The 22,129-nt window shown below is 53.1% G+C and overlaps 1 protein-coding gene across 1 annotated transcript in view; it reads right to left on the reverse strand.

Moving 5' to 3' along the window:
* GRIN1 (glutamate receptor, ionotropic, N-methyl D-aspartate 1) overlaps positions 1 to 20,892 on the reverse strand; it is a gene marked incomplete at its 5' end in the record, with an annotated part of 31,922 nt that extends 11,030 nt beyond the window's left edge. The window contains 15 exons of the mRNA XM_009700084.1: positions 806 to 954; positions 1,147 to 1,289; positions 1,454 to 1,564; positions 2,242 to 2,360; positions 2,699 to 2,863; positions 3,033 to 3,160; positions 4,092 to 4,227; positions 5,239 to 5,322; positions 5,431 to 5,575; positions 7,161 to 7,335; positions 7,891 to 8,012; positions 8,596 to 8,696; positions 9,474 to 9,536; positions 14,129 to 14,305; positions 20,758 to 20,892. Of these exons, the coding sequence (XP_009698386.1) occupies positions 806 to 954; positions 1,147 to 1,289; positions 1,454 to 1,564; positions 2,242 to 2,360; positions 2,699 to 2,863; positions 3,033 to 3,160; positions 4,092 to 4,227; positions 5,239 to 5,322; positions 5,431 to 5,575; positions 7,161 to 7,335; positions 7,891 to 8,012; positions 8,596 to 8,696; positions 9,474 to 9,536; positions 14,129 to 14,305; positions 20,758 to 20,892 (1,953 nt within the window). The remainder of the gene's footprint in view (positions 1 to 805; positions 955 to 1,146; positions 1,290 to 1,453; positions 1,565 to 2,241; positions 2,361 to 2,698; positions 2,864 to 3,032; positions 3,161 to 4,091; positions 4,228 to 5,238; positions 5,323 to 5,430; positions 5,576 to 7,160; positions 7,336 to 7,890; positions 8,013 to 8,595; positions 8,697 to 9,473; positions 9,537 to 14,128; positions 14,306 to 20,757) is intronic.
* Positions 20,893 to 22,129: the final 1,237 nt, after the last annotated feature.

Consider the following 22,129-nt stretch of genomic DNA (forward strand, 5'->3'; position numbering starts at 1 on the left):
TGAAAGGCAAGGGCAGAGCTCCTATTTCTTCTGTCCTTCATCGACCGAACTGGCTCACCCCAAAGCTGTGTTTCCTAATTTCGCACCTCCTCAGGGACCCGTTTCCCAGAGAAGACCTTGATCCCCTCAGCAGAGCTGAAGACGCCATGGGGCAATGGATGCCATGGGTCAGTGAATGCTCTGGGACCATGGTGGTGGGGCAGGGGATGCTATGGGACAGGGATACCGTGGCACTGAGGATGCAGGAGGACTGTGGATGCCACGGGGCTGGCAGTGCCATGGGCAGAGGACACAGAAGGGTGTGGGCTGCTGTGGGTCAGTGCTGCTGTGGGGTACATTCCTGCATGCCTGGGCTGATAAGCTGTGGCTGTGTCCTTGCCAGAGCAGGAAATGGGTTTGAGGCATGCTGGTATCTGCTGAGAGTATTGACTGCACCGCAGGGACAATTTCATTAGTTATAACTCATCCATAATGAATCGTTTCCTCGTTGGTTTGTGCAGGCTCTCCAGGAATTGGCAGGCAGTTTGGCTGGGTACGTGCTATTGCTGGACAAGTTTTTTTCCTGCTCATCCCTCGCCGTGTCTGTCCATTCCCACCCAGCGCAGGGGTTCAGACCCACCAGTGACAGCCCCAGGCAAAGCTACTTGGGGCTCAACCCCCTGGCACAGACCCACAGCCATGTTAAAGCAGGGCTCTGGGTACTACAAGCCACATTATATGAGCCAGGAGATACCCACTGGAGGCATCTCCTGCATCTCTGCTCAGAGGTGGACAGGGAAGGGGAAAGCAAGCGAGGGGTCATTACCCGGGGGTCGTTAATGCCCGTGATTCTCTCTTCAGGCCGGTCTAACACCAGGAAGGCTGCCAGGTTGGCAGTGTATGAAGCCACAATGATCATAGCAAAGCCAGCCCACACCATGCCAAGAATACGAGCAGAGAAACTCCGGGGAGCACCTGAAGGGAGAGAGGCGAGATCAGACTGGCACGACAAGGGCTTCACTTGGTCACCAAAGCCATGTCCATCCCACACGAGACCAATGGCAGCTGCAGATGTGCACCATCTATCTGCTCTGCTGACAGCTGTGCAAGGAGCTTCTGTGTTGCTCAAACCAAGAAAAACCCAGCTCCTTCCAGGGCCTGATGTACCCATCCAGTGGATGGGTAACCCTGGGCAGGAGAAGCAGCCCCAGAAAGACTCGTTTCCCAACACTGATGGTGAGGGGTGGCAGGATGGTCCGCACAAGTGCGACAAGTGTGCCACCCCCAGCACCACCAAGTTTCCTACCAGCCTGCTCCAGGGAAGGCTCAGGGAATAAGGTCCCCCCAGGGCATCAGCCCCACCACAGAGGGAAGCAGTGGAAGAGGGCACAGGCTTGTCCCCCAGCCCGGTGTCACCCCCAGCTCAGGGCCGGGGCAGCAGGGCAGAGCAGTCCCTCTGCGTGCTGTGACGCACCTTCTCCGATGCAAAAACAGCAGGACTCCCCAGGAGAACCACATGGCTGAGGAAAGGGTCAGGGCATCTTCCTCCTCCTCCTCACTGTTCACTTTGAACCGGCCAAATGGGCTGGAAAACAAGACAGAGAGTTCATATCCCTTATCCTGGCTTCCAGGGCTCTCCACTGTGCCCTAAGTGTCCTAATGCAGCCCTACATCCCTGTGCCTATGCCCCAAAGAGCTCTTCACCCCTCATGTCGCACTGCCTTGCACATCCCCTCTGCTGATCTGCAACCCTGCCCAGCTCACACCGGTACTGGTCCCATCACACTTCTCTCCAGGCCAAAAAGATCATCTGATCGTGGCCAGCTCGAGCCTCTCCTGCTGTGACACAGAGAGCTCAATGCAGATTAACCACAAAAGTTTCTGGGCACAGGGCTGAGGTGGGGACAGGTTCCCTGCCCTTCAGAGGAGCTGCTTTGGGGCCAAGGAAGGGGACTCACTCAGAGCCCAGAAGCTGATGGTGCCCTTGGTCAGGCATCAGCATTTCATGCGGTCTGGCAGGCATGTTCCCACATATCCAGGTGCTGGATACCCCACATATCCCTATCCCTCAGCTTAGCAGCAGAGAGGTCAGGAGCCTCAGTCCACGTTGGTGGAGCACAGAAGGTGGGTTTAGCTCCTGTGAGAGCCTCCTGAAGGGCTGCAGGGCTGTGTCTGAGCAAGACACTGCGGGGACCCAGGGGATGGTTCCCAGGAGCACCTCTCTGTCCCCTCTGGCCCTTGGGTGACCCAAAGCACACTCACCTGAATCGGTCTAAGAGGTACAACATCACTGCCACCACGTGTACAGACAGCCCCACCAGCAGCCAAAGCGTGCTCTGGAAAGGCTGCATGAATGAGTCCAAGGTGCTGCGGGGGATTTCCTAGCACACGGGAGAGAGGTGAACACTGTTGGCACCCATCTTGCCTGCACCTTGCCCGCCTGCCTGGACTCACAAGGGCCCCTGCCCTGCTCCGAGCCCCTGCTCTGCTACATAGGAAGCCTCAGGGTGGCTGAGACAAGACCCAGCATTAAAACCAGCAACCTGGAGGCTGGCATCCCACAGCAAAGGCTGGGGGTTGCAGTAGCTGCTCTGGGGTGGGCAGGGAGCAGTAGGTGGGGGAGCGGGGCATGAGGCAGGCATGGCATGGGTCTGCAAGCTAGGGAGCAAGGGACACCTCCCCTGTTCTACAAAACAGCCCAGCCCAGCCCAGCCCATACCTTCTTCACAAGGATGGTGAGGCCCTGGTACTTGAAGGGCTTGGAGAACTCAATGTACTGTGCCCGCTCGTTGTTGATGGTGAGGGGAGCCACGATCATGTCTGCTTGGCCGCTTAGCAGCTCCCCCATCATCCCGTTCCACTCCTTCTTATTGCTGTTGTTGACCTGCCAGAGAGTCAGCGCAGGATCAGACCACGGCCCTGACACCTGTCCCCCGCCAACCAGGACCCTCACACATATGGCAGGCACCCTGCTCTGCCCTCCTGAGAAGGGACCTGGGGGTGTTTCAACACAAGATACAGGCAAAGAGCTATCACAGGTTGCTCAAACTCACCCGTTCTTGGGTACCAAATTTTCCATCAGCCACCAGGTGAACCTCGTAGGTGAAGTTCATCACCCCTGCCAGCCGGATGAGCAGGTCGATGCAGAAGCCGTAGCAGCACAGTGCTACGGTGGGGCGGCCTGCGGGTGGGAGAAAATGGGGGAGATGAGTGGAGGCAGCCTTTGCCAGAGAACCCATGCAGGATCCATGGCTGTCCCCAGCGAGAGCAGCCACCTGCATGGCTCTGGTTTCATACGAGATGTAAGCACGTTATTCAGGCAGGGCTGTCCACCTTGAGCACCCTCTCCCAACTCCTCCATCGCCTATGGGTGCTGGCAAGCTGGGGGCAAAGAGATTTCATTCATTTGCTATGTCCCAGTGAGGCGGGCTGAGAGTTGGTGCTACCAACCCACGGCAGGGAACGGAGAGGGCTTGGTGCATGCGGGCTGTGCTGGAGGAGTGTTAACATGAACCCATCGGGTTGAACACAGCCCAGGACACAACTCGAGGCTGGGGGGGCAGAAGCTGTGCCCAGGAAAGTGTGATGGGCCAAGGGGAATGCACCTCAGGTGGATCTGGGCAAGCCTGGCATTGCTAGGCAGCTTGCACTCTCCGCCAGGTGCTCACACCTAATCCTGAAACAGGCTTTCCGTAACAAAATGGGTTGAAACTGGTGTTGTTAGTACCAGTGCAGGAGGTGCTAACGTGCCTTGGCATTCTTGCTTCTGCTTGAGATGAAGGCAAAGAGAATTGGAGCATGTCAGGAGACAGAAACATGGGATGTAATCCCCCAAAAGAGCCCTGGAGCCCACGCAGAAGAGAGACAGCGGGAAAGTCATCTGTTGGGGACAAAAACCTGAATCCCAGTGCCCAGTTACTGCACAGCACTACAGCGGGGCTGAGCTGACCAGGGGCATTTGGGGGCTGTATGTGCGGTCACCTTTCTGTTCCTCATCCTCTGGGCCTCCTGTGTGACTGAGCACTCTCCCTAGGGACCCCTTCTTGGGACAGGAGTCTTCATCAGTTGGGTGGGCTGGGGGATCCACTGTGCTCACCACCAGACTGAGTTACCTGGGATGGTCTCGTTGGGTCCAGTGCAAAAGACCTTTTTAACAGGATCTCCATTGATGGTGAATTCCTCCCTGCACGTCCCGTCTGCTTGCGTGGGTTTCACATACACAAAGGGCTCTTGGTGGATTGTCACGATCTACAAGGCGAAGCACAAACACCCACTTGTCTCTGTTTCCCTCCAGAGCGATGTTCCCCTGGGTGGGGAGCTGGGCTGCCCTCTCCACACAAGCATGGCCAAAATGTCGTGGTGCCCATCTCAGCTGCCATCTCAGCACATGAGACCACTCAGCCCAGCACCTGGTTGGGCTTTGGCACAGGACCAAAGCGAAGGACCTGGCTTTGGCACAAGGGAACATTTGCCTTCCCTGCACCCAAGATGAGGAACAGCCATATCAGCATCCTCCTTCCCGTGGCACTTTCACCTCAGCCTCAAAGCCTTTCACACCCCTCTCCCTTAACAGGAGGTTGATGAGAGCCACCGCATAGCCAGGATTAGTGCCCTGAACAGTGCTCTAGACACTGTCACACTGCTCCAAGCTAATGCAGGTATTTCAGTCCTGCCCCGACCTTTTCAGTAAAGCATTTGCACCACCTCTACAGGAATAAGGGCTCACTGCCAGTGGGAATGTGTGATTTCCCCTGCCTGGACAGCGGGACAGATGAATGGTCCTACTGGTATGACCAGTCTGCCCAGGATCCAGTCACTAAAGTGGCTGCTGGGCTACACTTAAGGGAAGGGCATGAGAAGCAAAGCAAGAGTGGAGGGACCTTCTCCCACTGTCACCTCCAGCTTCTGGCCATCAGCTGGCTCCCAAGCCATGATGAATGGTGAACACCTTATCCCTCCATCCCTTCTCTGCTGTTCTCTCTCATATCCCCTTTTCAGCTGTCTCTTCCCAACGCAAAGGATGCCTGCCACCCTATCTAGTTTGTCCCCAGCTGGAGTTTGTGCTCTAGCTCTGAACACCCTCCAGTACATTCTCTAAGTTGTTCTGCTATATCCTCTCCGAGATTGCAGATGCCTTGGGTTTGCAAATGCTGCCGACAGCTGCAGAGGCAGCAGTGGAAGTGGGAGGCAGATAAAGTCACAGCCCTGCATGCAGAGAGCTGAGGAGACCTGCCACCACCTAATGCTATTTGCTCTTACCTTCAACTTGGTCGACATCTGATAGCCTTGAGGTTTCTCAGTTTCTCCCCCTGGCCAGATAATCTTCCGGTCGTTGGTCAAGACCTGTGATCAGTCCCAGAGCAAGGAGATAGAGGAAGGAGATGAGGCCATAGGTAGACACCCCAGTGCACACACCCCCCTCCTACCCAACCTGTCCAGGGCTGTACATACATGGCTGCCATTGTAAATCCCAACTTGGACCAGTTTCCGATTCTGCAGGTTCATGATGCTGTAGTTTGCAAACTTCCTGTCCCCGTCCTCGTTGAACTCCACCCGCCCAGTGACACCCTCCGAGTACTTGGAGGACATCAACACCCTATGGAGAGAAACACAGCGTGGCCAACCTAGAAAACCTGCTGTGGCCATTGGGACACCTAAGAAGGTGTCAGAAAGCCAAATGCTATCTCTCAGTTGCCTGCCATATGCCTACTACCCTATAGAAGTCCAGTCAAGGCTACCTGTGGTGTGTTCATAGGCCTGTGGACATCCCCTCCTAGCGGATGGAGCCAGTTTCCCCAGTGTTGCACTACCATACCTGTTGTCATTGCCCTTTGTTTTCCACCAGATCAGTCCCATTTCCTCAAGGAACGATCTGTCCTACGGCACCCAAGGACACCTTCCTCCTTCCTCTGAGGGTCCCGTGGGAGCTGTGTCCATGTCTCCATTCCTGGTGCTTCTGTTTGGCATCATCCCATCACAGCCTGGGTGGTGCCCAATAACATGCATACAGCACCAAGGGGAGGGAGAACCAGCCCCCCTAAACTCTGGAAAGAGGATAGTGAAGACACAGAAGAATTGCCTGAGCCACTTGCAGTGCACCATAGAGAACAACTTTGAATAGCTCATGCCAAAGATTGTGTCACTGCAGAGGATGCCAGAAATTTTTCTAAAATAATCTTCAGGCTTTGCAGGTCCTGTGCTCAACAGAACCCAGAGCTACAGAAAGGGCATCCCACAGACACCACGACCATGTCTGCAGAGAGCAAACCCTGGCACAAGATCCCACTGCCAAAAGCAACACCCTGGAGCCAGTTTGCACACTGCAGAGAGCAGCCCTCCCACTCAGGGACCCGGCTGCGAAGGGAATTGCTGCTTTACGAAGATCCAGCCTGCAGAAGAGACCTTTGTGGCTCCAGCATCTGCAGTGATGCAGCACAAAACCCCATGAAACACAAAGACTGGGTTCTGGGAAGCGCATGCAGCATCTGCCGATCACACTGCCCACGGCAGCAAGATCCAACACGCGCATGCTCTGATCTGCTGAGACCCCACCACCCAAAAACACAGGACCAGAGAGACACAGCAGAGAGCAGCCTGTCCCATGCATGGAGATCTCTTGCCCCCAAGTCCTGCTTGCAGCACGCTGACCCATGCCGCAGCCCTGAAATGTTCAGCCAGAAATGTGTCCGCAGCACTGAGCTCCAATTTGACAGAAATATCCCCCTACCCTGATTTGGAAGAAACCCCCTTTTCTCCCCTCTTCCACCCACAGAATTAAGATCCAGACTGGAGGAGATGATGCCCCCTAGATCTCTTCCTCCTAGAGTTGTTCCCTGCCCACACTGCTCCCAGCTGCCCAAGCGTTGCCCAGGAGAGCATGGGTTGGTGTGTACCGAATTGGTGCCAGGCACCAAGATGACGTCTGAACAGCCTGGACAAACTGGGGGCCAGTGCCTGAGCCCGTGTCCTGGCTAGTTTTCTAAGAGAGATGTAGCCCTTGCATCCAAATCATGCAGGAGAGTCCAAGCAGTCCTGTGCTACATGCCCCAAAGCTTTAGTGACAGCTACTCCGAACAAAACTACCGTGTTGCCCTCCTGCATCTTTTCCACATGCTCCCACCTTTTCCAGTTCTCCCCCAGCAGGTCCTCTGCTCCCTCCAGCAGGACCCTTTCCCAAATACCTCTTGAAAAGGGGTCCTGTCTTCCAGATGTTGGTGTTGCCCACACAGCCCCGCGGCGGGTCTGTGATATTCTCCTTCTCAAACAAGTCGTGCACGGCCTGGGCCACCACCGCAACAGCATCACTGATGTGGGCTGACTCATTCTTCCCGTTGATGAGCTGCAAACCAATCACTCCTGCCGCGAGTAGAGGGAAGGAGGTAGGTCAACATCCTTGGTTACACTGGACGTTCCAGCGTTACTCCCATGCACAGGGTTTGGGGACCAGCAAGCACATGGTTATGGGCTGAGGACCCCTCGGATGGAGCTGGGGAGTTGCCTGAACTTCAGGCAGGGGCAGGCAGGGGAAGCAGCTGCAGTGGCACTGGGCTGGCACCATCCTGTCTGTGGGAGGGGAACTGGGGACAGCTACATGGACCGCTGACACCCTGTGCTCCATCCCCATTGCATTGCCCAAGCCTTTCCCCCAGGTGATGGTCAGCTTGCAAAGCCCCAGTGAGCTGGATTTGGGGCATGGCAGCATGGCCAAGGCTGCTGAACTGCTGTCTCCCTATGCAGGCAAAGGGAGTGGAGAGCAATGTGTGGGACCCTCCACTCGCTTGGGATCACCATGGCATCACGTTCCCCCAGCCCAAGGGGTGCCCGGGAGGGCAGGTGCCACTCGTCCCAACTCCGAGCAGGCTCCTCCAAGCCTGGCTGACAGCAGGATGACTGCCTCCGGCGGGTGCCTACCATCAGGGGCATAACGCAGGGCATTGCCCGATATCTCCCGTTCCCCCACCAGCCACACGTAGCCGGAGCCCGTCATATTGAGCATGGCTGCTGATCTGTACACCGTGGCCGCATCATCCTCACTGCAACGAGAAGAAGGGAAGGGCAATGTGGCTCCAGGTGCCGGATGGTCCCTTTTCTCCTGTATCACATCCCAAGGGGGTGGCAGCACCAGGGAAAACACATGCCCAGGCAGCCCTCCTCTGATAACAGGTTCTCCTGGGCAACGGGTAATTCCTGGACTCAATGGGAACCTTTCTCTCAGCTTCACCTAATCGCACAGCACCCAGCCCTGCTGAGCATCTGCAAACCTGGCCCATTCCTTACTGCTCACGATCTATAGGCATGGGGGCAATAAGACTCCCCTCCTTCACAGGTGGATCAGGATACATCATCAGTAACTATTGCTGCTTCTGCAGCTGCTAACGCTTCCCAGGACAGCCAGACATCTCAACTGTGCTCATGATTGCAAGCTCCCTGGTCAGCAGCACGCACAGCACAGCATCCACCACCAGCCTGGTACATGGGGCTTTATGTGGGTTTCCTCTCACACTCCTTGAAAGGACGACAAGCCCCAAATCTGCACCGACTCCAGTGCTGGGCAGCATTGCAAAGGGGAGAGTGAAGAAATCAGAGCAGGGAGGGGAAGGGATGGCTCTGCCTTACCTGGCAGAAAGGATGATGACGCGAGCCTCCAGCTCCTTAGCCTCCAGCAGCAGCGATGTCACGTTTTTGGTTCCAGGGTCAAACTGAAGCACTTTCTCAGCCTGTGATTAGTGTGAGCAAAGCTGGTTAGTGTGGGAGCCCCAGGACTGCTGGTGAGAGCCATGCTATCTAGAAAAGGGTCAAGAGAATTCATTAAACTGCACAAAAGTCTGCTAAATAAGTTTGGTTACAGCTATTTTTTCTTTTTTTCTTTTCTTTTCTTTCTTTTCTTTCTTTCCTTCCTTCCTTTCTCTGTTAAGGTTTTGGTTTTTTGGCCTTTTTTTTTTTTTTTTTTTTTTTTTTTTTTGCACTGTGCATGCAAACTGAAGTCAATCAAGACCCAAAAAGAGGCGTGCATTGTACAGGAAAGAGAAAAAGGCTTTGAAATGCAATTGAAAACTCAAACGAGTGTTGTTTTTCAAAAACATGGGAAATGAAAAAAAACATATTGCACAGGGTTAACCTTTGGGAGTAAAAGTGAACAACTTACACCAAGGAATCGTTTCCTTTGGGGAGGAAAGGGGGTTGGTTCAACTTTTCAAAAAAAAAAACAAAAACAAAAACTTGCAAGTTAATTACTGGTTCACATGCATGTTTCAAAAAGAAATCCTTCCAGGGTCAGCTGGCTAGGTTTCCATTCTCAAGTCCAAACCAAACTATCTCAACATAAAAACGTGCTACCAAGAAACATAGTCATGGATCTTTTTTTTTCTTTCTTTTCTTTTCTTTTTTTCTCTTTCTCTTTTTTTTTTTTTTCTTTTTTATTTTTCTGGTGGCTGTGGCTACTTTTCATTTGCTAGTTAGGTTGGTGGGCGGCGTGCATTTCCATGCATATATACCTTGGGTCCTCGCTTGTTGTCATAGGAAAGTTGGTCGAGGTTTTCATAGTTCCTTTTTTTACTCTGATGAATAATGTGCACAGAGAAAATATGTAGACACAGAAGAATATTATAAACAGTTGAAAATGACGTGTAGTAAAGCAATCCAACATCCACCTCCTCCTCCACTGTTTGCTAAAGGGTCTCTATAACGCTGGAGCTCGCAAAAACCACTATCAGGAGAGAGTGCCTCAGCTCTCACGGGAGCGTCACGGTGCAAAGCCGTACCGGTTAGAGCAAGCCTGAGTGTCACAGCTGTTGCGATGCAGTTGCATTTCCCTTGTGGGACTGGGGAATTCTTCAGCAAGAAAATTTTGTCTTAAACTCAGAAACAATCTATGCATCTCTAAGGGCCTAAGTGGTGCGATTTCCATGGAATTACTGTGGAAGTAAAGGACAAAATGTTGTGTACGGAAAGTGCTGGATAAACGCAAACTGCTACAGTTAAGAGTATGAGCATTACTACCGTCACTATTATCATTACAATCCTGTTCACCCTAAGAGAGTTCACAGCAAGTGAGGTGTCTCAGCTGAACTTCTCACCCCCTGCAAGGAGGGAGCAGCTTTTTGGAGCTCTGTTGCCATCCAAAAGAGAAAGAAAAAGCTCTCTACGTCCCATGTTGGCTCAAAGCGTGGCGATATGAAGCAATGGTGATCATGGGATGACATTGCAGCTTTTACCTGGTGCTTGGGGAGAACCAAGGGCACCTTGTGGCTCTGCAGCACACGGGTGGCCCTGGGAGGTGCAGCTGCCGGAGACCACGGTGCCCATAACCTGGCCCTACACGTGGCTAGTGGGGTTCACTGCCTGGTGGTCTCCATGCTGCTGGCCGGAGCATCACACCTGAACTAGGGGCAGGTGGCTCAGCGTGCATTGACCCTGCAGATAACAGACTGGAGCAGAGAGCCTGCTCCTCCCCTTGTCTCCTGCCTGAGCCACTATCAGCTGCTTGGCCCCAAAGGAGCCAGGGACATGAAACCTACTCTTGGAGATTTCCTCTCCTCCAGGCAGCATGCTGAGGGTCAACAGCCTCTGCTCTCAGGAGCCTTGACCCTGCAGCAGCGTGCACAGAGCCCCGTGGGTCTTCCTGGGAGCAGCCCCTGTGGTCAGGCCAATAACATCAACCTGATAGTGCCTGCAGGATAGTGCTTGGCAGGTGTTGGTGGGACATGGTCTGACCTCTTCTGCTTGGCCCCATCCCACCCCAGCTGGGCATCCCTGATCTGTGTGTATGGGGTATGGGACACGGCTCTATTCCAATCTCCATTTTGCAGCATCTTACGGCAATGGCAACTGATCCTTGCCAAGAAGCCGACCCTTTGCACCCCCGTAATGCAAGGGTTCGTGTTCCAGGTTGTTCCTTAGGCAGCCAGGTTTTATCTCTGCATCTTGCTTTCCAAACTAAATAGCTTGCCTCTTCCTGAGCACTCAGACCAGTCTTTGGAAGGGCATTTTGCCGGGTTTCCTGTCTGTGCAGCTGTGTGATCTCGCCTTTCTTCTCCTTGGACACAGCCCAACAGGTTTTTCATTGCTTGAAGAAGTTGGGTCCTTGCAAGGAAAAGTATCTGAGGAGGCAAAATCTGCTTGGAGCCCAGGTCTGCCTTCACCTCTTATGATGTCCACAGAGAAGATTTCTGCAATGGCTTCTTAGAGTCTGCTCAGATCACAGTGAGACCTGGAGTAACAACTGCCTCCAAGGAGAGCAGAACGTCAGCAGGACAGCATGAATATTCTCCAGTGATGAGATATTGGCCACTTTTCCTCAGGAACCATCAGTTTAGCCAGAAACTTGGTCATCCATCTTGCCGCCTCCAGCCACAAATTGCTTTGTGTGCCCAGGATGTGCTGGCACCTCGACCCAAGCTTGTCAGCAAAGTGAAGCAGAGCCTTGGGTGCAGCAAAGCTGGACCTGATGGGACCTGATCACCTCCGCCTCTCCCTGTCACTATCCTATTACCAGAATTAGACCAGTAATGTCTCTTCTCTTTCTCATTTTTTCCGTGTGGCCCTGCAGGCCTTCCCTGCTCCTCAGCCCACGTTTCATACAGGGACCCAGAAATTCAAAATTCACTTTCCACCGTGTTCTCCACCATTCATTCAAAGAATCAGTGCTTTCGTGAACACCACTGTCCCAGAGAAAGGGAGCCAGCACACCAGGGACCTGCCACCTCTGACTTGGACAAACTCTGATTTTCATAGCATCTGGTACTCCCTCCTGAACCCGAGCAGCATTGGTGCAGTGGTGGCCTGCCCAGAAGGATGAGCAGAGTTGTACTGGGATGAAGCAGTAGCTCCAGGCTGAGAGTTACTGCAGACAGACCTAAGACAAGGCTAGCACATGGGGTACACCAGGGCTGGCCAGCCTGGTCTGAGTGCTGGGCTCCAAACACCTGCTTGAAGTGCAAATCCGCGCAATGGTGCCCGAGTGACAACCAGGGCCAGCGCAGACTCCAGGGGACAAGCCATGCTCGGATCGAAGAGCTCAGGTGGGCAGGTGAGCCTCTGTCCTATAGAAGATCCCCCAGCTCCTCAGGGGCTGTGATCCAAGCCTTGAAGAGGTTAAAAGCAGGTCTCCTGCCTGTTCACTCCCCAAGGCCCCAGATGCCCTTGGGGAGGTTGGGGAGGAGTCCAGGATACCACTTCATGGCATGAAGAGAGTCAGCATGTCAATGATTAGAAGAGCAATTAGACAGCAGAAGAGATTGAGGAAGACAGGAAAATGCCAACAGGTATCTACCACCTTCCAGACCATTCAGACCAGTCAGTTTGACCAGAGCAAGCTCCTCAATAGGAGGATGATGTGGTGGCACTCCTCAAACGGAAGACAAGATGACCTACCATCACAGAGCACATGCCCCAGGCTGGACGATAGCCAGGGCACTCGCAGTAGCCCTGTGGCTGCTAGGAGACACCAAGAAATGTTGTAGATGCAGTGCAAATGTAGGGCAGGTCTGAGGACAGACACTCTCTCCCCCATCTTTCAAGCGCCTGATCTCAAAGGCTTTCCTGTAGGATGGACAGGCTGAAGAAGAAATAGACCCTGTGCCTGGAGCATTGCATGGAGCAAGCAGGGAGTGGAGGCATGAGAGGGAGCAGCAAAAGGGGATGCACGGGAGCCGCAGGAAAACAGAAAGTGGAAATCAAAAGATGTAAGGAAAGGGATGACAGACTGACAGCGGGAATGAACTTTCCATAGCTCTCCCTGAGTGAGGGACACTGTGCTGGGAAGAGGCTTTGGAGAGAAATACTGGCCCGCTGTCACCCAGCGGGAAGCTGCCTTTAGAGGCAGGAGGATCCCACCATGGTTGGTGGCACGCCAGCGTCTCACGACAGCCCAGGATGCAGCAAGGATGAAACTTCTTGGAAACCACCACCAAAACCAAAAGCCTGTTGGTCAGTGTGTCTGTGCCAGCCCGCAACCCTGCACCAGTTGTTCCTCCAGTGGCTTGATGAGAGGTGACGAAGGGCAGCGGCAGGCTGCCCACTCTGGTCTCTCCACTCAGCTGCCAACTCCAAGCACAAGAATTGTCTATGGCCACATCTCCTCAACAGCCTACCACCAAATGTCCAGCAGCTGCTGGTGGGGCTGGAGAAGAGCAGGTTATGGTCCCTGCCTGTGACCCAGGAAGGTACAGCCAGGAACAGGTGCCTGCCTTGACACTGCCGGAGACTTGGAGATGGGCTCGGACTCTGCCCACCCAAAAGGGACTTCACGTTGCCCTGGGCAAGAGGACATGCTGGGACTTCACCCCGTAGGGCAGGAGGTGGTTCCTTGCCTTCCAGACAGGCGCCCGCCTTTCAAGCACTGCAGCCAAATGGCTCCCTGCGTTCTCCTTCCCTGCTCGTCTTGAACACTCCCTCGGTCCTTTTAGTCAATGGCAGCAGGTCTATGGTAGTCCTCCTGAATTTCTAGCAGGCTCGGGGACCTCCCCTGCCTCCCTCCCTGCTCCCCAGCATGGCCCTGAGCGCAGGTGCAGTGCACCTCCTCGATAAAGCTGCTCCCGCCAGCCGCAACCGCCCTCTTGTAACAGCATGGGGTGTCAGGAAAGCAGCGTTTGGCATGTGCTTCAATGGAGATGGGAACGGGGGGTGGGGGGTCAGCCTGCAGCCGCAGGGCTGACAGCTTTATAGAGAGGGTGCATTATACCTCCGGGCACCAATGCGCCGGCTGCCCTTGCCCCTCCTAAGGCACTAAGGTGAGCTCCGGTTAGCCAATTCAGAAGCTGCTTTTTGGGGTTGGTTTGGCACTGCTGGGTCTGCCTGGCCCCTGGGTGGCTGTAATGGGGCAGGTGCTTCCCTAAGCTGAGCGACTGGTCCTCTCCTTAGGTGGGAATCTTGGGCGAGGCATTTGCAGAGCTCCAGGTTATCCTTCCCTTCATTTTGTAGTCGATTTACATGTAGGAGATTTTGACCATGGCAAAGCAAGTGAAATGAATAAAGTACAAAGTTCTGTCAGGTACTAGTCAGACACTGTTGATGCTTTAAGCATGTTAGCCATGTTACAATGGAAAGAAAAGGTGTTTTACATACAGAAATCTACATACATACAACAGCCCGAGACTTCTAGTTTTGTTGTTGCTTAAACAAAGCTACAAGACAATGTTCAGGAACTGACCTTGGACTCTTTCTCCTCCAAGAGGGTCTCCAGCTTCTTTTGTGCAGCACGACCTTCGTGGTCGTCACTGACTATCAGAATGACGTGATTCCAGTTGAAGACTCTCATCATCTCAAACCAGACGTTGGCCTGGTGAGAGTATGGTGGGACCGTGCGCAAAAAGGACAGGTGGATGCTCTGCAAGGAAGAAGAAGAGCTCAGCATAGACTGGTTGGGTTGTCAGTCAGGGTGCCTCTCGGGGACCGGGCCGGTTTGCAGGGACAGGGCTGGGATCACAAGGCCAAAGAGGCAGAGCAGCAATTTTTGGTAGACCTCTAGGTTGGATGCCTTGAGCTAGCCTCTGGGACCTGCACTCCTTTCTTCTGCCTGAGAAGCAAACCCTGGCTACGATTTTGTACCTGTTTGTGGTTATCCCAGCGCCTGGCGAAGAGGTTTTCTTTTGCTTTGTGGTCTGTAAATGCACAGTGAAGAAAAACCTATCCAGCAACAAACTGTCAGCAACATTCAGTGCAAATAGAGCTTTTCCGCTTGACTTTTGACAATATTACTGAGCAATGGACATCAAAAAGAAAACTAATTCCCTTCAAAGAGTGACAAGGAGCAGTTGGAGGTACCCACAGGTATATATTAGTTATTGGTCATGACAGAAGTTCAGAAAAGCAGTTTTATAATACGCTGTTTGGTTGTTTCTAGGTCAGCTTGTTCTGCAGCAGCACACAGGAGGAGCCAGCTCTGGACTCATGCCCCAGCTAACCTATCTGATTTGGTTAAAGACATCATTATGGTTGGATGATTGAGCAATAGCAATTCCAGCCTAATTAAGTACAGCACTCTTAGGGGAGCAATTGGACCAAAAGCTGTAGCTGACAGAGAGGTTTCAAAAAAGGCAACTTTTCCAAAAGGCCCTAGAGTCAAATATTAGAAAATGAAAGTGCTTATGCTCAGCATGGATGTTATTTGACAAACCAGCTACATGTTGGAGGAAGGCAGAAGTCTGAACAGGAGAGGATAAAAAGGAAAGCACCATAATATTTCTTTTTTTAAGGTTGAGATGGTCCCCTGGACCAAACAGGGCTTGTTGAGATCTGCTCATCGAGAGACCGGACCCACTATGGGTCAGAAATGTCCTGAATGGGCCAAAGTAATTCATGCTGGAAGGGAAAAGGCGTCATGTCCACCATGGACCCGTGCAGGAGAAACAGGCAGAGTGGATAATCCCTTTTCCTCACACTCAACACGGTGATAAAATCAAACCGAACCATGCAACGTCCAGAAGATAGTGCAAAACCCCTGCCATGGTCAGGTCTCTCTGCACTGGGACCGCGGATCCATTCTGCTGCCCTGGCCCAAAACACAGAAATGATGGAGGCAGCAGCAAAAATACCAAAGCACTGGAAACGTTTCCTAATTACTGAAGAGACTGAGAAGAACTGTGGATGTCTAATCAAAGGAGGAAATGAACCAGGAGAGCCGTAACAAGCGTCTCAGAGCTGCAGTTTTGTGTGACTGATACGAACATTCCCAATTACACAAAGAGCAGGAGAAATTCAGCTCACCCCACGAGCCCAGTACTAATCAATGGGATTGGGAAGAAGCCCCACAGGGACAAGCAATGGAAGGACAACCATGGTCTCCACACCAACACGGTGCTCAAGCTCTCTTTGGAGTCAACAGACATGTCCAGGTATTTCCAGGTCCAGCTTCACGGCTTGGGCCAGAGGCACACAAGATAGGTCTGAGCATTTTTAATTTTTAGTTTTTAATCCCTGAGCATTTTTAATTGGTTTAAGGAAATCCAGGGAAAATGAAAATGGAAATGGAAAAAAATCTGAAAAGAGGAAAGAAATGGGAATCGCTGACAGCAATCCCGAGCCGAGCAGCAGCTTTCTGCAGTATCTTCCTATATCCCACCAAAAGCTGAGTGCTCAGCCCTTACGCTTCCTCACTTAATTCTATTTCTGCAAAATGTAAGTAAATAAATGTTTGGATGGAATCCAGGCTTCCAAGTGGGATCAGCTCAGCAGAAACCCAAGGGGCTGGAGCCTAAATGCACGGGGAGGGAGAGTAGTTACGAGGTTGGGGACATGTGCTGGGTCAGGACTTTTAGGAACTGCAAATTATCAGTGGTACTGACTGGGTTGATACGACTACATATGAAGAGGAGCTGAGTGTGAGCAGATCGTGTGTGTGTGTGTTTATGCGTGTGTGAAGGTAAGGACTTTGTACACATAAATGTGAGCATATACACGCAGAAAGCATGTACGTGCATGTACCCATGCAGGGAACGTGCTTGGGTGCTTGAATAGCTGCTCGTGGCCATGCCATGCCTGGGGGAGGGTGCAGTGGGTGCCTATTGATGGAGTTTGTGTACGTAGGGGATGGCCACATGTACAGGGAGCATGTAGGCATGGCTGTGGGGCCACCAGGCAGTGCGTGTGTGTTCCCAGAAGGACCAGGTACCGGTCCATGAGTGAAAGGATTGCTGTCTTCTTTACCTCTGTCTGCCTAAGGGCTCATCACAGCTCATGGTCCATGGCTGGTAGAGTAATTTTTCCTACAGGCTTGAGGAAACGATGTGCTTTTGTTTCATTACCTATGGAAATCATGTGCTCAGTCCCCCTTCTAGCAATGCACTCCAAAACTGAGCTGTCTGGGCAGTTGCAAGGAGATTAACAGCAATCCCAATACATAAAGTTCCTGATAATTTAGCAAAAATCATCAGCTGAGTATGAAAAAGAAGCCTTGGCCAGTGTCTCCATGGAAGGAGCCTGGGCTGCTCTCTCCCCTGCTCTGTTCAGCCTGCCCGCCAGCCAGCACCCGTGTCCCTGAGCCCCACCAGAGCGGAGCCTGCCCACTGCCCCGCGTGATAGCTGCAGACATGGGAGGGAGCTGAGATAACTCTGCGAGAGCTTAGATGTGTGCTGGGAGGGATTTTAGTGAGGGCAGATGTGTGGGGAGCAGTGCATGGAGGAAAGGACTTGTCAGCCTTCGGGGGAACGGCTCAGCACCGCAGCAGCAGCCTTGTGGAGTGGTGAGGCTGCTCTGTCCTCCTCCCAGCTTGAATGGGGAGAGCCTGCAAAGAGCTCTCCTCCGTTGGGATGAGTGGGCTCCATCACTGTCACCAGCACAGGCTTCAGGGCACAGAGCCCCTCATCCGCCCTGAGGTACCGCCGGCCGCCCCTGCTGACAGCTGCGCTGCTCACCCGCAGCTGTGAAACCCATTCCCGGGGCAAACGTCTCCACGTTACGTTAACCAGCCTCTCCAGTCGCTTCTTGCCGGTGCCAGTGAAGAAGTCCTGATCCTGACCTCGGTTGAGGGGAATCACTTTTCTCCCCATTTTCAGTGCAGCTTCCCACGCTAACACCATTTCTGCTGAGCATCGGTTGCCAGTGAGACCAGTAATAAAGAAAAATACCCTTCTCAGTGAGCAGTAACCCCCGGGGCACAGAGTGGTTATACCGAGACAAGGAACCAGAGGGAAAAGCCATCCCCAGGCTCAGATTAGAAAGAGAGAAAGAGAGAGATGGATCTCATTGCTGGACATGGAAATGGCTCTCCAGGTGCAGAATGACTAAACTCCATTTTCCATCTCTTTCAGCAGCAGGGCAGGTCTCACTTAAGAGCCACCCTTGATCCTCTGCCTCTCAGATGGGGGGATGGTGCGGGGCTCAGCACCTCGGGGCACCCAGCATGTCCCTTCATCCCCATCACATAGGTGTGGTCCCACATAGTGGCGACGAATGGCACCAGACCTTCCCAGATCTCCAGCTGTGCATTTCCCCACGAGCTCTCCTCTCACACTCTCAGTGTCATTTCATATTTCTCATATTGTCAAGATGTCAATGTCATCTCATTTTTTCCGCTGAGACATGAAGGAGATACAAATACCCCCAAGGACATATGGGGAACAGAAGCACTAAAGCAATACTCCAGCCTGTCCATCCAGGGGGCCCAGTATGAGAAGATCAGAGCGCGATTTTTGCAATGCTCAGTCCATGAAGGGCTCTCCATAGTGATGGACAACACCACAGTGATGGGGACCACTCTGCTGCCTTTACTGTGAGATCCCCCCCTCACTCAGAGGGATTTCGGAGATCTCCTCACCATAGAGGCAGGACTATGCTGAATGGCGTGAGGATCTCGGTGAAGAAACAGGTAATGATTTCATAAGATGTACGCACAAGGAGGCCAAATAAAGGCTGCCAAGCCAAAGTGCTCAGCTTGCTAGCTGCAATACCATTTCTAGAACAACTAGCTTTTTGAATACTGGGAGCAATAAAGCTTACTTCCCTCGGGTATCTTTGTTGAAAGACTGGCTACAGCTTGTGGAGCACTGTGATCAACTGGAGATACTCCAAGAGCATCAAAAGGTACTGGGCGAACCTGCCTGTGCTGGGGCCCACGCCTTTCCTCTCCCTGACAGCTTAGCCTTGGGAAGACCATAATTAACTCTGAGACTTCAACCCCCTGTGAAATTTAGCTAAAATTGGCTGATGCCTTCAAAACCAATCAGGGGCATACACACAAAGTGATCTTACAAGCTTGTTTCCATAGAAACTAAGCTGAAAGATATAATTTCCTGAATTTAAAAAAAAATAAAAAAGCAACCTGATCATTGAAAACCAAAAAGGGAACCAGCTGAATGTCCCCGTGTTGCACCAACCAGCCTGTCCTGCATGAGGTGTGCCAAGGCTTGCACTATCCCACCCTATGGCTTCACATCCCTTTGCTGTCCTCCGTTCCACTCCCACCTTTGCTGTCCCCTCCAGCTGCTGCCAAGCCACTATGCAACATCCTTGCTCCTCTACCCACCCAGCCCCTGCCTTTGCCCCATCTCCTGCCTGCAAATCCCCTCTCTGCAGAGAGCTCAATGTCCTCAAGCCCTCGCCTGCTTTGGTGGGAAGGAGGTTGAGCAGGAGGCCAGCCAGGCAGGAGTGCTCGGAGGGATGAGACATGTCTCCCTGCCGAGTCTCTGCCAGGAGAGGTGAACCCCACAGCCCTGCACCGGCCCAACACCCCCAAATATTCAGTGGGGACCATCTCCCTGCCACTGCAGTGGATCGCCACTGCTGCAGTGGGTCACTCCTCCGGCTCTGAAGTGAGCCAGGGGGGGTTTATGAGCCACTTTTGCAGAAAACATGTTTTGAGCAGGAAAAAAATGGCTGAAGCGGAGTCTGCTGGGGAAGCTCCCACCCCCTCAGGGTGAGCACGCAAATTCAGCACAAGGTCGTGCTGTGGAAAAGGCGGCCAATTTGCTTTGATGAGCACGGCTCTGCAGAGATGAAGCTGGACCGATAGCGTGCATCTCTCCCTGCCATCCTGTTCACTGTGACAAGGTCCCTCTCGGTGACACTGCTGATCAGACCCATCTCCTCCCTGTAGCAGCACAAACCAAAATCCCCCTGCACATTTCCTACCTGCTGCCTGCCCTCTCCCTCGGTCTGCCAGCTCCGTTACCATCTCTTTCCTTCTAACAGTGCCTGGCAGGACCCTACCAGGGCATGTGGGTCCCCAGCCCCATCAGCACCCATCACTGTCACTGCCATCATCTTGGCTTGCTGACCGTCCTACCATGGTTTTACTTGGTGGAAGATGCCACGATGTGCTCCTGCTCCAGCTGAGCCATCCTGCTAGTGCATCTCTGGGAGCCTCTGCTGCTCCCTCCTGAAATTTGACTTCATTTAGCATGTAGGCGGAGTGACTATTTTTGCACTGAACATTTGCATTTGTGAATATTCACATTTTCCAGGCAATGGTTGATTCGTGCTTCGAAACAGACCTGATCTCACCCACTAAGCTCATGCACCTGAATGAAAACCTCCACCAAGGCTGCGATGGCATGTGGGCAGCCTGGCTCCGCTCACCTCCTCCTTTTGCTTTTACTAATCACAAAATGCGTTTGCAAGAGGGGTTGCGAGCTGAGTGCCCGCGGGAAGAGCTGGCCAGGGCAGCACCTCACTGCCCAGGTCAGGGCACTGCCCCCAGCCCCTGCACACAGCAGGACCTCATCCAGCCTCAAAGTCTCCGTGTTTCCACAGGGACAGCAGACAGTGGCTTGAGACACTGGAACCTGAACCTCCTTCTTGAGTGCTGGCTGGACTGAATGTCATGTAAAGCCTGGGGACAACCTGTCAGTCAATTCTATTATCTCCCCTACCAGTATCACATAATCCCAGAGAAGGGAATGCAACCAAACAACCTTCAAGCCCCAGAGAGCTCCGGCCCAATGTACAGGCTCCACTAGGATCCTCCTGCCCCTCTGCACCTCCCCCCCTGAACCCCACACCCGGGGAGCACCCAGGGCCCCCCAACTGTCACCAGGGAGCAGGGCAGGAGGTAGTTCATGCATTTGCCTTGGCTGAAGAGCAGCGAGCCCAGCAGCCTGGCAGAGCAACACTGCAGAAATCATCCATCACTATGTAGGTCAACACTGGCAGCTGCGAAAAAATAACGTACTGGGGCATGCGGGCAAGAGAGAGAGGGAGCTGCAGGTTTAACTGGAGAGGATGGATGGACGGACAGACACAGAGATAGGCAGCGCAGTGTAGACATCATTAACCCTCCTGATGGGCACTCTTGATTTACACCACATGTATGAGGTACTAGACTAGAAACATGCATCAGTTACCTTATCAGAATATATAGACATGCGTGTTGTCAGACCAATGACAGGGATCCTGTAGAAGCCAGCAGTGTATGATACGGGTGTTGGTGTTAGGTGATCGTTGGGAGCAGGAGGGTGACTAACTAATATTGCATAGACCTGTAGGACAGGATACATGACACAAACATTATTTCACAGGAGCACATCGGCCATCAAGTGTGATCTTTTTCTTTTTCCTTTTCTTTTCTGCAAGATTAAACAGCCTCACGTTAAGACAATAACGGCATTCAAATAATGGGGAAGAGCAAAGCAAGGACTGCACCAGGGAGCGAGGGATGCTGTGCCGTGGCTCGGCTGCAGCCCGCGTGGAGGTGATGGGTCTGCTCAGGGTTATATCTTAATGGAAATGCTGTGCCTGGCCGCTCCGCTCGCTAAACTAATAACTTTCATGGATTACAGATTAAAGGGAAACATCTCCCTTACAGTCACACTGTGTAATGCGATTTCTTTAACCACACATTTAATAGTCAGTTGTAATTCCCCTCTGAGGACTATTACAAACAAAGTGGTCAGCTGGGACTCTGAGCAGGAGAAGGAGTGCAGAGCCAGGGAGCAAATCAGCCATCTGGCCCTGAGCACACAGAGAAATGAGAAATTCGGGGCGGGGAGGGGAGGCGGGAGGCAGGAGCTGGGATCTGCCCTCAGCACACCAGGGTGATGGGGTACAGGGGATCGGGGTTATAGCGAAATGGGGAAGAAGGAGTTCAGCAAGATCCTGCTGTTATCACAGGGCTGGGATTTTGGTCTCCAGCAGGATCCTATTTTGTGTCAAAGGGAGAGGAAGGAGCTGGGCAATCCCTGGGGGATCCTTTGTTACAGTAATGCCCTTTCACAGCACAAGGAATGTCCCCAGCTGGTGACAGGTCTCCAGCTACGGTGAATCACTACAAGGACTTTGATGTCTAGGAGGAAATAACACTTCTTCCTCCTCCAAGCATCTGCCCAAGCCCCAGGATGTGCTCTGCGCCCAGGCTGGAGGGAGAGGAGGATGGAGCGTGCCTAGGAAAGGGGACCTGGGGACTGAGTGGGAAGAGGGAAGATCCTGCCTGGCACTGGGTGAGAGCAAGCGGAGCGTGCACAGCAGGCTGGGGCAGGGGTTGGAGACCCTGCCGTGGGAGAAGGGAGGAATTGCTGGAGAAGGGGTTGGGGAGGTCACCTGGGGAAGCGGGAGGAGGGGAGTGCCCGGTGCCGTGCTGACATGGGGTGGGCAAGGACCTGCACCCAGCAGGGCTGGGGCATGGGCCTTGGGGCAGGACCGGGCACTGGGGGGAGAGACTGGGGGCTGCGTCGGGGCGGGGGCTGCGCTGCCCCGCACAGCAGCCGGCCGCACAGAGCG

This window comes from Cariama cristata, unplaced genomic scaffold (genome assembly GCF_000690535.1).
Source record: "Cariama cristata isolate BGI_N322 unplaced genomic scaffold, ASM69053v1 scaffold22795, whole genome shotgun sequence".
Classification (NCBI taxonomy): Eukaryota; Metazoa; Chordata; class Aves; order Cariamiformes; family Cariamidae; genus Cariama; species Cariama cristata.